General features: G+C 44.9%; 1 protein-coding gene and 1 long non-coding RNA gene across 2 annotated transcripts in view; both read right to left on the bottom strand.

Annotated features, from left to right (window-relative positions):
- Positions 1–343: 343 nt before the first annotated feature.
- On the bottom strand, positions 344–10,191 carry LOC137097637 (uncharacterized). Its single transcript, XR_010910320.1, has 2 exons — positions 3,105–10,191; positions 344–2,762 (listed from the first exon to the last, which is right to left on the bottom strand). It is a non-coding gene; the product is annotated as an uncharacterized lncRNA (long non-coding RNA).
- Positions 10,192–12,057: 1,866 nt separating this feature from the next.
- The window catches only part of SLC16A2 (solute carrier family 16 member 2), a 185,783-nt gene continuing 184,039 nt past the window's right edge, over positions 12,058–13,801 (bottom strand). The window contains exon 6 of the mRNA XM_067471680.1: positions 12,058–13,014. Within this exon, the coding sequence (XP_067327781.1) occupies positions 12,794–13,014 (221 nt within the window). The 3' untranslated portion in view covers positions 12,058–12,793. The remainder of the gene's footprint in view (positions 13,015–13,801) is intronic.

The raw sequence follows: 13,801 nt of genomic DNA, 5'->3' as shown, positions 1-13,801 counted from the left end.
CCGTCTAAGCTCGCGCACCCTGTGGCCGGGTGGAGCAGGAACGAGAGGGGCTAGGCGAGGCTCAAGGGCTCGGCCCCTTTGGGAAGAGGATCGCCCGGCAGCGAGGCAAGAAAGCCGAGGCTCCCCCCGGACTGCTAGGACTGTTGTGAGCTGAGGGGGGACCACCTCAAGTGGCGGTCGAGGGGCATTTACAGAGGCACGTCTGCGCCCCTGGCAAAAAAAAGTGTTCTGTGACCGCTTACTTCGCGCAATGGATGAGCCGCCCCTGCCTACAAGCTGGAGATGATGAGAGTTGTAGGCAGCTTTTTAGGGGAATCGTTCAAAGAATGTCCAGCCCATATCCTTCTTTGTCTATTCAAGATTTATGGTATCTATACAAAACATTTGACCGCCTCCATCCTCAAGGAGAACGCCAAAGCATCTTTCAGCAACGAAGAAGGAAACAACCAGCAAACAACATGAATAACATCAACAGCCCCAATGGGAACAATAGGCGCGAGAGGAAAAGTGTATCATATAGGCAGGCTATTGCATTGGCTATTTTGACTACTCGTATGTATATAAAATATTTCTTTCCTCTTTGAACAAATGGAACCAAACCCTATCAACTTGTGCAGCTGTTTTCTTTCTGTGAAGCAATGAGCTTGCTGTGATATGCAAAGGCGGGTTTGAGGGTGGGAGGCTAATCCATAAAACCAGGGCGTCCTTGCATTAAAAAGTCTTGGCTGACATTCTGTACTGCAGTTACGGATTTCCATTTGCTCTGTACTTAGCAAGCATATTATACAGTCTTGCTGTAAAAATACTTAAATACCCCAACAGTCCACCTTAAGAGCCAGCAGTTGGATTGGGCAAAGAAGTCTATTCATCCAGGAAAGTCCACCTTAAGAACCAGCAGTTGGATTGGGCAAAGGAAGTCTATTCGTTCTGAAAAGTCCACCTTAAGAGCCAGCAACTGGGTTGGAGAAAAGAAGTATATTCATCCCTAAAAGCGCACCTTAAGAACCAGCAGTTGGATTGGGCAAAGGAAGTCTATTCGTTCTGAAAAGTCCACCTTAAGAGTCAGCTGCTGGGTTGGACAAAGGAAGTATATTCATCCCCAGAAGCGCACCATAAGAACCAGCAGTTGGATTGGGCAAAGGAATTCTGTTGTTTATTCGTTCAGTCGCTTCCGACTCTTCATGACCTCATGGACCAGCCCATGCCACAGCTCCCTGTCGGCTATCTCCACCCCCAGCTCCTTCAGAGTCAAGCCAGTCTATTCATCCTGGAAAGTCCACCTTAAGAACCAGCAGTTGGATTGGGCAAAGGAAGTCTATTCGTTCTGAAATGTCCACCTTCAGAGCCAGCAGTTGGATTGGGCAAAGGAAGCCTATTCATCCTGGAAAGTCCACCTTAAGAACCAGCAGTTGGATTGAGCAAAGGAAGTATATTAGTGCTGGAAAGCCCACCTCAAGAGCCAGCAGTTGGATTGGGCAAAGGAAGTCTATTCGTTCTGAAATGTCCACCTTAAGAGCCAGCAACTGGGTTGAACAAAGGAAGTATAGTCATCCCTAGAAGCGCACCTTCAGAACCAGCAGTTGGATTGGGCAAAGGAAGTCTATTCATCCAGGAAAGTCCATCTTAAGAACCAGAAGTTGGATTGGGCAAAGGAAGTCTATTCATCCAGGAAAGTCCATCTTAAGAACCAGAAGTTGGATTGGGCAAAGGAAGTCTATTCATCCAGGAAAGTCCATCTTAAGAACCAGAAGTTGGATTGGGCAAAGGAAGTCTATTCATCCAGGAAAGTCCATCTTAAGAACCAGAAGTTGGATTGGGCAAAGGAAGTCTATTCATCCAGGAAAGTCCATCTTAAGAACCAGAAGTTGGATTGGGCAAAGGAAGTCTATTCATCCAGGAAAGTCCATCTTAAGAACCAGAAGTTGGATTGGGCAAAGGAAGTCTATTCATCCAGGAAAGTCCATCTTAAGAACCAGAAGTTGGATTGGGCAAAGGAAGTCTATTCATCCAGGAAAGTCCATCTTAAGAACCAGCAGTTGGATTGGGCAAAGGAAGTCTATTCATCCAGGAAAGTCCATCTTAAGAACCAGCAGTTGGATTGGGCAAAGGAAGTCTATTCATCCAGGAAAGTCCACCTTAAGAACCAGCAGTTGGATTGGGCAAAGGAAGTCTATTCATTCTGAAATGTCCACCTTAAGAGCCAGCAACTGGGTTGAACAAAGGAAGTATAGTCATCCCTAGAAGCGCACCTTCAGAACCAGCAGTTGGATTGGGCAAAGGAAGTCTATTCATCCAGGAAAGTCCATCTTAAGAACCAGAAGTTGGATTGGGCAAAGGAAGTCTATTCATCCAGGAAAGTCCATCTTAAGAACCAGAAGTTGGATTGGGCAAAGGAAGTCTATTCATCCAGGAAAGTCCATCTTAAGAACCAGAAGTTGGATTGGGCAAAGGAAGTCTATTCATCCAGGAAAGTCCATCTTAAGAACCAGAAGTTGGATTGGGCAAAGGAAGTCTATTCATCCAGGAAAGTCCATCTTAAGAACCAGAAGTTGGATTGGGCAAAGGAAGTCTATTCATCCAGGAAAGTCCATCTTAAGAACCAGAAGTTGGATTGGGCAAAGGAAGTCTATTCATCCAGGAAAGTCCATCTTAAGAACCAGAAGTTGGATTGGGCAAAGGAAGTCTATTCATCCAGGAAAGTCCATCTTAAGAACCAGCAGTTGGATTGGGCAAAGGAAGTCTATTCATCCAGGAAAGTCCATCTTAAGAACCAGCAGTTGGATTGGGCAAAGGAAGTCTATTCATCCAGGAAAGTCCACCTTAAGAACCAGCAGTTGGATTGGGCAAAGGAAGTCTATTCATTCTGAAATGTCCACCTTAAGAGCCAGCAACTGGGTTGAACAAAGGAAGTATAGTCATCCCTAGAAGCGCACCTTCAGAACCAGCAGTTGGATTGGGCAAAGGAAGTCTATTGATCCAGGAAAGTCCATCTTAAGAACCAGAAGTTGGATTGGGCAAAGGAAGTCTATTGATCCAGGAAAGTCCACCTTAAGAACCAGAGGTTGGATTGGGCAAAGGAAGTCTATTCATCCAGAAAAGTCCACCTTAAGAACCAGAAGTTGGATTGGGCAAAGGAAGTCTATTCGTTCAGAAATGTCCACCATATAGTCATCCCTAAAAGCGCACCTTAAGAACCAGCAGTTGGATTGGGCAAAGGAAGTCTATTCATCCAGGAAAGTCCACCTTAAGAGCCAGCAGTTGGATTGGGCAAAGGAAGTCTATTAGTGCTGGAAAGCCCACCTCAAGAGCCAGCAGTTGGATTGGGCAAAGGAAGTCTATTCGTTCTGAAATGTCCACCTTAAGAGCCAGCAGTTGGATTGGGCAAAGGAAGTCTATTCGTTCTGAAATGTCCACCTTAAGAGCCAGCAGTTGGATTGGGCAAAGGAAGTCTATTCGTTCTGAAATGTCCACCTTAAGAGCCAGCAGTTGGATTGGGCAAAGGAAGTCTATTCGTTCTGAAATGTCCACCATAAGAGCCAGCAGTTGGATTGGGCAAAGGAAGTCTATTCGTTCTGAAATGTCCACCTTAAGAGCCAGCAGTTGGATTGGGCAAAGGAAGTCTATTCGTTCTGAAATGTCCACCATAAGAGCCAGCAGCTGGGTTGGACAAAGGAGGTATAGTCATCCCTAAAAGCGCACCTTCAGAACCAGCAGTTGAATTGGGCAAAGGAAGTCTATTCATCCAGGAAAGTCAACCTTAAGAACTAGCAGTTGGATTGGGCAAAGGAAGTATTTTAGTGCTGGAAAGCCCACCTCAAGAGCCAGCAGTTGGATTGGGCAAAGGAACTCCATTCAGCCCTAAAAGTTGACCTTACGAGCCAGCAGTTGGTTTGGGCAAGGGAAGTCTATAATTAAACTGCTCGTGTAGAACATCAGTCTAAGTTTTTAGAAGGCCAGGGATTCATTGGGTCTTCTTGGCGACAGCTAGTGTGGATCCCAACCGTTCCATGGCCATTATGGTTAGTGGATTCTGAGTCAATGGGTTGGTGATTGAGCCTCGATGTCAAGGCTCTGCACCTCTCGGGGTGGGGTGGGGGGTGGGATAAGGTCCATCTCCCTTGAAGACCTCCTTCAACATTTAGACAAAAAACCCAACCTCACTAACGTAAGAGGCACCAAATGCCACTGCGAGGAGCTGTGAAATAAATCCACCCAAAACAATGAGACAAGAAACTCGGAGAGACGAAAACAAGCAAAAGAGACGGAATCGCTAAATCCGGGGCTGACATTTGGTCCACTAGGAAAATATGGTGGCAGGCAGTTCTAGTTGAGCCAATCCTTTCTGGCATCGACTCATTTCTACCCTTCTGGCTAGTCTGAGGCACTTAACAAACAAGGGCTAGTTTTTCCTCTTCGAAGCGAAGAATATAATATATCCCCCGAAGGCTAAAGATGGCCATTAGGGTAGGTTTTGGTCCCTAAACCACGATGCACACAAGTTTCCAAAGATACTACGGAGCAAGAAATAAAAATGCGTACAAACACACACAGAGACACCAGAAATAGTAGTTGGTAGAGGTCACCTTGCTTCAGTTTTAGGTTCTTCTTGGACATGTTATATTATCTACTCAACCCTTCTCCGACCAAGTATTGTGTCTTAGCAGATGAATGCTATGGACTCACAGCCTACATAGGATTTGAGAAGAGACAGAGATCAGCTTCGTTCCTCCAAAAGCCAGGAAGATTTGGACATCTGATGACCCTTTCTACAAGGAGAGGAACGCTTTCCAAAACAATTCCCTACCATGACTTCCATGTAGGAACCCTATGCTCGTGAAATTATGAGCCAAGACAGAGCTTGGAGCCTTTACCTTTTGGGGGACTACAACTCCCACAAGTTGCCATCCAGTGGATTATGGGAGATGTAGTCCCCCACTGAAAACATTTGGAGGGGGACCGCGAAGTCTCACAATCCTCAACAGATCTTCTCAAGTCTTGCCAACTCAATGCAATCATGGTTTCCTTGTCTACAATCAAGGTTTCCTTGTCTACTAGCAATTCCCTACCATGACTTCCATGTAGGAACCCTATGCTCGTGAAATTATGAGCCAAGATAGAGCTTGGAGCCTTTACCTTTTGGGGGACTACAACTCCCACAAGTTACCATCCAGTGGATTATGGGAGATGTAGTGCCCCCCCCCCCCCGTGAAAACATTTTGGGGGGACCGCGAAGTCTCGCAATCCTCAACAGATCTTCTCAAGTCTTGCCAACTCAATGCAATCATGGTTTCCTTGTCTACACCACCTAGACTAGCAATTCCCTACCATGACTTCCATGTAGGAACCCTATGCTTGTGAAATTATGAGCCAAGACAGAGCTTGGAGCCTTTACCTTTTGGGGGACTACAACTCCCACAAGTTGCCATCCAGTGGATTATGGGAGATGTAGTCCCCCACTGAAAACATTTGGAGGGGGACTGCGAAGTCTCACAATCCTCAACAGATCTTCTCAAGTCTTGCCAACTCAATGCAATCATGGTTTCCTTGTCTACACCACCTAGACTAGCAATTCCCTACCATGACTTCCATGTAGGAACCCTATGCTCGTGAAATTATGAGCCAAGATAGAGCTTGGAGCCTTTACCTTTTGGGGGACTACAACTCCCACAAGTTGCCATCCAGTGGATTATGGGAGATGTAGTGCCCCCCCCCCCCGCGAAAACATTTTGGGGGGACTGCGAAGTCTCGCAATCCTCAACAGATCTTCTCAAGTCTTGCCAACTCAATGCAATCATGGTTTCCTTGTCTACACCACCTAGACTAGCAATTCCCTACCATGACTTCCATGTAGGAACCCTATGCTCGTGAAATTATGAGCCAAGACAGAGCTTGGAGCCTTTACCTTTCGGGGGACTACAACTCCCACAAGTTACCATCCAGTGGATTATGGGAGATGTAGTGCCCCCCCCCCCCCCCGCGAAAACATTTTGGGGGGACCGCGAAGTCTCGCAATCCTCAACAGATCTTCTCAAGTCTTGCCAACTCAATGCAATCATGGCTTCCTTGTCTACACCACCTAGACTAGCCCTATGGCAGTGGTTCTCAACCTTTCTAACACTGTGACCCCTAAATATTAGGCTTGGTTGATCCAGTTCGTTAATTTCTTATCTCGTTATTAATTCGTGAAATAATGACCTTTAGAAGCAATATCGACGCGTTTTGGCAACCCGGAAGTGTTTTTGCCATATCGAAGCCGCGTCCGCCATCTTCCTTACGACTTCCGCCAGTGAATCGGAAATGCTGGGGGTGTGGCCTTTAGGAACAGCTGTTCTTACCCACGCCCACCTCCTTCCTCTTTGCATCGGCGGCTTTGCGAGGTGGGTGTGGCTACCTCCCTGGCGACAACCGGCAATGCGGAAGAGCTGGGCGTAGCTACGCCCACCTCACAAAGCCACCGATGCAAAGATGTGGGCCAAAGACTTGGGGACAGGGCCAAAGGAGGCAGCCTCGCGAGCCCTCCAAAATGGCCAAACGACCCCCTTGGTGGTCGCGACCCCCAGGTTGAGAACCGCTGCCCTATGGAATCAATGAGACTCCAGCATATATGGAAGAACTATAGATCAAAATGACCTACTCTAGGCGGGAGCGAAAACTGAATTTTGGTCTCTGTAATACTAAACTTATCAGGTTGAAGTCGATAATACTTTGAGCAGGCTCTGTTGTATCTGGAAAATGTGCTCAATCGGGCGGTAAAAGACATAGGTCTATGCTAGCACATCCTTTTCCGAAGCCGTATGTTGCGTTTTGCAAAACACAGCTTTAACCTGGAAGCCCGGCCACTACAAAGACAGGAAAACACCCCACTCAAAGGGGGAAATGTTGAGTTTGGCCTTTCAAATAAGGAGCACAAAATATCACCCCAGTTTCTATGTGTTGCACATACACTATTGAGTTGTTGGCTTTCTTTCCATGGAAGTAAATTTTTGAGCCTCTGACACTGAGCTATCCTCATCCGGGGTTAGTAGAAATACCGCAGTCTCAATCAGGAAAAAGACAGTTTAGATGGAAGATGTCTCAGATATCTTCCACTGAAATTGTCTAAGGGCGCTTCCAGACAGCACTAAATCACGGGGGCAAAAAATCCCGGGACTTCAGAAGAGATCCATATACAGACCTATTGGACCTGGGATTTCTGCCTCCATTGTCTAGACTTGATGCTTTGTTGTGAGATTTAGAGACTCCCAAGATGGCCACCACAGGACTTCTGCTGGAAACCTCAAAATACGGATATGCGGAGATTCGGATATGCGGATCACTGCAAAAGTTCTGTGCCCTCCAGATGTTTCATAACGTATCTGCCACACAAACAAACCTAATGGGGTAGGACCACTTCCGCCCAAGTTAGCACTGCACAATCAAACAGGAACACACACTTTGTCATTATTGACACTTTTCAGAGCTTGGCTGCCTGACCATCTGTTCAGACAGATTTGGTTGTGTACTTTGTGGCATCAAACAACAGGGTGCTGTTCCTGGGTTATACGAGGGGTATTTTTTAAGTAAGGTCCGTTTTGTTGTAGACACTAGTAGTTTGCGTGCATACCGCAACGAGCGCGTGCGTCGTGTACCGGCATGCCTCGGGAACAACTGTGCTCAGTTTCCGCTCTGTAGCTCACCTGTACAGTTCTGTTCTGTGCTTTAAACATGTTTAAGACTATCAACTCATCCGCCGCATGTGAGATTCGCTCAGTGATATGGTTTTTGTCTGCCTGCTGCAGAAATTCATCGACAGATTTGTGAAGTGTGCAATGATACTGTTATGAGTGAAAGCAAAGTGCGTAAGTGGGTACGACAATTCAAAGATGGCCGTGACAATGTCCATGATGAGGACCGCTCCGGTCGCCCTTCTTTTTTTACAGTGAACTCTTGGTTATCGGAGCAGTGCGTAAGTGGGTACGACAATTCAAAGATGGCCGTGACAACTTCCATGATTAGGACCGCTCCGGTCGCCCTTCTTTGATTACAGTGAACTCTTGCGTAAGTGGGTACGACAATTCAAAGATGGCTGTGACAACGTCCATGATGAGGACTGCTCCGGTCGCCCTTCTTTGATTACAGCGAACTCTTGGTTATCGGAGCAGTGCGTAAGTGGGTACGACAAATCAAAGATGGCCGTGACAACATCCATGATGAGGGCCGCTCCGGTCGCCCTTCTCTGATTACAGTGAACTCTTGCGTAAGTGGGTATGACAATTCAAAGATGGCCGTGACAACGTCCATGGTGAGGACTGCTCCGGTCGCCCTTCTTTGATTACAGCAAATTCTTGGTTATCGGAGCAGTGCGTAAGTGGGTACTACAAATCAAAGATGGCCGTGACAACGTCCATGATGAGGGCCGCTCCGGTCGCCCTTCTCTGATTACAGTGAACTCTTGCGTAAGTGGGTACGACAATTCAAAGATGGCCGTGACAACGTCCATGATGAGGACTGCTCCGGTCGCCCTTCTTTGATTACAGCGAACTCTTGGTTATCGGAGCAGTGCGTAAGTGGGTACGACAAATCAAAGATGGCCGTGACAACATCCATGATGAGGGCCGCTCCGGTCGCCCTTCTCTGATTACAGTGAACTCTTGCGTAAGTGGGTATGACAATTCAAAGATGGCCGTGACAACGTCCATGATGAGGACTGCTCCGGTCGCCCTTCTTTGATTACAGCGAACTCTTGGTTATCGGAGCAGTGCGTAAGTGGGTATGACAAATCAAAGATGGCCGTGACAACGTCCATGATGAGGGCCACTCCGGTCGCCCTTCTTTGATTACAGTGAACTCTTGGTTATCGGAGCAGTGCGTAAGTGGGTACGACAATTCAAAGATGGCTGTGACAACGTCCATGATGAGGACTGCTCTGGTCGCCCTTCTTTGATTACAGACGATTTGGTGGCTTCAGTTGAAGCGAGGATTCGTGAAGAGGGTATTTCAAAATTGGTTCAGAGGTATGACAAGTGTTTGAACAAACTTGGCAACTATGTCGAAAAATAGAGTGAAATATGTACTTTCTGAAAATAAATTTACTTTTTTGAAATAACCTTTCGTTGTGTACTTATGTTCAAACGGACCTTACTTAAAAAATACCCCTCGTACATAGATGTTCCTGAGTGCTCTGCTTTTGAAAGGATGTACAACATTGACTCGGGCGCTACAACTTTGTCCTGGCCAGAGAAAAGGACACATGTGATGAAGTTTCCGGCACACAAACAAAGTTTTTGCCTTCTACTTAAGTGTCAACATATTTTTGGGAACCGACCAATCAGGAACAAGAGTCTAAAACCCAGGAACAAACCTAGATAAAAAAATCCCGTGATTGCAAGGACATACAGATATGCGAGGATCGGCATATTCAGCTCCAAACCTGGAAATCTCGCGTTTTCGCCTTTTGTAGTGATCGCTTCCATGTTTACAGGGAATGGCGTCTGGCCACACTTCCTGTTTGCTATGGAAGCTCCTGGGATAAAGATACTGTCTGGACAGGCCCTAAGGTATCTGCAAGGTTGAAAAAGTCCTCTCTTCTCGGGCACCGAGGCCAAGAAGAACCAACTCACACTGCAATATCTGGTGCTTTGAGCATCAAAAACATGGCTTGGAAACTACAGGGACAAACAATAAAAAAATCACTAAAAGACATTTTGCCAAACTGAAGAAGGCACTGTTAAGTGATTCAGGGAAGTCAAATGAGTCTCCTTGGTTTTAAACTTGGAATCCGTTTCCATTATGCGGACAGAGCAACGATAGTTGGGTTGTTGTGTGTTTTTCCGGATTGTCTGACCATGTTCCAGAAGCATTCTCTCCTGACATTTTGCCTGCATCCTCAGTGGTTGTGAGGTCTGTTGGAAACTAGGAAAATGGGGTTCACACCTACCTCAAACAGATAAGGCTTCTTTCCCCACCCTGGACATTATTCCACAAATATACAAACTTTAATGCTGGGTAACAACGGAAAAAATTGTTTCTAAACTCGTTTCGTTTTTAGGGGGTCCATTGCGTTTCGTTTTTAAAAAGAATTCCGAATTTTTCTTTAAAATTTTTTCGTTATTTACGAAATTTTGTAAATTTCGAATTGATTCGTTAATGGCGGACGCGATTGCGCAATACGCTAAAAAAACCCTCCAAATGGGACAGGGGGAACTTCTGAAGCTTCCCTCTCCCTCTGTTGTTGACTCTTGGTGTGATAATTTATTTTTTTATCACTGATAAAACAAACAACAACTATAAAACTTGCACCAGACATACGGAAATAATAACGAAACAATTTCTAAACGATTTCTAAACGATTTCGAACCAATTACGAAACAATTACGAAATAAATTGAAAAATTCGTTTCGATTTTTAGTTGCTCCTGCATGGCTCAATATCGGATCGTAAGCTAATTTAAATACGGATCAATAACGAATTACGAAATTAACGAACGAAACCGCCCAGCCCTAACAAACTAGGCTTGGGCGGTTTCGTTCATTAATTTCGTAATTCGTTATTAATTCGTATTTAAATTAGCTTACGATCCAATATTGAGCCATGCAGGACTACTGTGAGGAGTAATTAAAAATCGAAACAATTTTTCCAATTTATTTCGTATTGTTTCGTAATTGTTTCGTAATTGTTTCGTAATTGGTTCAAAATTGTTTTGAAATTGTGTCGTAATTGGTTCAAAATTGTTTCGAAATTGTTTCGTAATTATTTCCATATGTCTGGTGCAAGTCTTATAGTTGTTTGTTTTATCAGTGATAAAAAATAAATTATCACACCAACAGTCAACAACAGAGGGAGAGGGAAGCTTCAGAAGTTCCCCCTCTCCCATTTGGAGGGTTTTTTAGCATATTGCGCAATCGCGTCCGCCATTAACAAATCGATTCGTAATTGTTAGGGCTGTCCAAACACGGAAAAATTTTGTTTCTAAACTCGATTCGTTTTTAGGGTTTTTTTGCGTTTCGTTATTTAAAAGAATTCCGAAATTTTCCTTAAAAAAAGTTCGATATTTACAAAATTTCGGAAATCATAAAACAATTACGAATCGATTACGAATCGATTCGTTAATGGCGGCCGCGATCACGCAATACGCTAAAAAAACTTCTGAAGCTTCCCTCTCCCTCTGTTGTTGATTGTTGGTGTGATAATTATATTTTTTTTCACTGAGAAAACAAACAGCAACCCTAAAACTTGCACCAGACATGCGGAAATAATAACGAAACATTTACGAATCAATAATGAAACAATAACGAAACAATTACGAAGCAATTACGAAACAATTACGAAGCAATTACGAAACGAATTGGAAAAATTCGTTTCGTTTTTTAGTTGCTCCTGAATGGTTCAATATTGCTTCGTTATCAAAAAAAAAATAACGAATTTTTAACGAATTACGAAATTACGAAACGAAACCGCCCAGCCCTAGTAATTATACAAAATTTCGTAAATTTCGAAAATTTTAAAAGGAAAATTTCGGAATTCTTTAAAAAAAACGAAACGTGATGGACCCCTAAAAACGAAACGAGTTTAGAAACAATTTTTTCCGTTGTTACCCAACCTCATTTTCCTAGTTTCCAACTGACCTCACAACTTCTGAGGATGTCTGCCATAGATGTAGGCGAAACGTCTGGAGAGAATGGCTAGACAGCCCGGAAAATACACAAAACACACAAAAACCTAGTGATTCTGGCCATGAAAGCCTTCGATAATGCATAGAGCAATAAGACAACTCTAACTGCCATGGCTCCATCCTACGGGACTCTGGGATTTGTAGTGTCGAGAAGTCCTTGGGATTTTCTAGTATTGCACAGGAGAAAGGGCAGAACTAGAGCTCTCCAAAAGAGAAGTCAGAGCGGATTTTCACCAAACGACTTAAGATTCTGTAAGGAGTTTCCATGAAAGTTAAAGTGGTGCCAAACTGGGATAACTGGGATCGTTGTTTGCAATGGAACGCCTTCCAAAAAATGGATGGCGGTGCCGTTCTTACCGCACGACTCGGACTTAAGAGGAGCAACGTATCCAAAGGAAGTCTGAGGATTGGGAAGAAGGAGGTCGGTTTGTCTTTTGAGATACATTGAGCAGACAAAGGTACAGAAATCACAATACATGGCAGCTTGGCATTTGGAGAAAAAAAACCAAGTAACTCATCACAGTTTTAGAGGCAAAGAAATAAAAATCGAAAGGAAGTCAGGAGGAGGGGAAAGAAGAAAAAGAAACACGTCGTAAAGGGGCAAAAACCGATTCCGAATTCACCCTTTCCGCTCTTTTTCTTTCGCCCGTCCCTCCGTGAGCGTTTCAAAACAAATACTGAGAATTTGGCTGCTACAAAACCAACTCGCAAAGGAGTTGCTCTTGCAAGGCAATAATATCTACACTGACTTATATATTTTTCTCCTGGGGATAGAAAGGGGAACCCCAAGAGAACCGATACAATCTCTACGAAAGACCTTTAAGTAGCCAGCTAAGGATTATCTGCTTGTTTTGTGTCCATTAATAAAATCATGGCAGGAAATATAATCCAACTATTAGAGTGCTATCAAAATGTCTTACTGCTGGAGGAAAAGTACAAATCTCCAAATCAACTCGAAAGCAAGCTTTCCAGTCCAAGTTGCCTATCCTTTACCGACCGGGCACTCGCTGTTCCCCAGCGACGATCAAAGAGGTCCGGCTCCTCATAAGGAAAGGCTGGGCTCATCCAGTACCAGAAGGTGCTGCTGGTGGTGAGAAGAGTTTGTCCGCCCCAAAGGCATTGGGAGATTTGAGAAGGATGGCTTCAGATATGCGCCTCCATCGCGGGAGAGCCGGGGAGGAGCTCCCCGTTCAGCACCGTCTCCGACACCAACATCTTGTCCTTCCCAGAGTCCAGCCGCTTCTTCTTCAGCTGCCGTTGATGGATCAGAGGGACAAGGGCCAGGACCAGGCCTCCGATGATCGGAGGGATGCCGGCGAAGTAGAAGGCGAAGTGGTAGTTCCCAAAATGGTCGCGGAGGAGTCCTGGAAATGACAACATAAGGCAATTGTGGCCAACAGTCAACAGAAGACAATGGTGGTCAACCATCAATGGAAGACAAGGTGACCAACCATCAATCGAAGACAATTGTGGTCAACCATCAACAGAAGGCAATGATAGCCAACCATCAATGGGAGGCAATGATGGCCAGCTGTCAGTGATCAACCATCAATGAAAAACAATGATGGTCAACTGTCAATGGAAAACAATGGTGGGTAAACATCAATGGAAGGCAATGTGACCAAACATTAACGGAAGACAATGTTGGTCAACTGTCAATGGAAGACAATGGTGGTCAATTGTCAATGGAGGCAATGGTGGCCAGCCATCAATGGAAGACAATTGTGGTCAACCATCAACAGAAGGCAATGATGGCCAGCTGTCAGTGATCAACCATCAATGAAAGACAATGATGGTCAACTGTCAATGGAGGCAATGGTGGCCAGCAATCAATGGAAGACAATTGTGGTCAACCATCAATGGGAGGCAATGATGGTCAGCTGTCAGTGATCAATCATCAATGAAAGACAATGATGGTCAACTGTCAATAGAAAACAATGGTGGGCAAACATCAATGGAAGGCAATGGTAGCCAACCATCAACAGAAGACAATGGTGGAGAATTGACCCCCATTGTCTTCCATTGACAGTTGACCAACATTGTCTTCCGTTGATGTTTGGTCACATTGTCTTCCATTGATGGTTATCAATGGAAGACAATTTGACCAAACATCAACGGAAGACAATGTTGGTCAACTGTCATTGGAAGACA

This window comes from Anolis sagrei, chromosome 10 (genome assembly GCF_037176765.1).
Source record: "Anolis sagrei isolate rAnoSag1 chromosome 10, rAnoSag1.mat, whole genome shotgun sequence".
Classification (NCBI taxonomy): Eukaryota; Metazoa; Chordata; class Lepidosauria; order Squamata; family Dactyloidae; genus Anolis; species Anolis sagrei.
The sequence above is the reverse complement of the archived record's forward strand: the minus strand, read 5'-3'. Positions and strand labels throughout refer to the sequence as shown.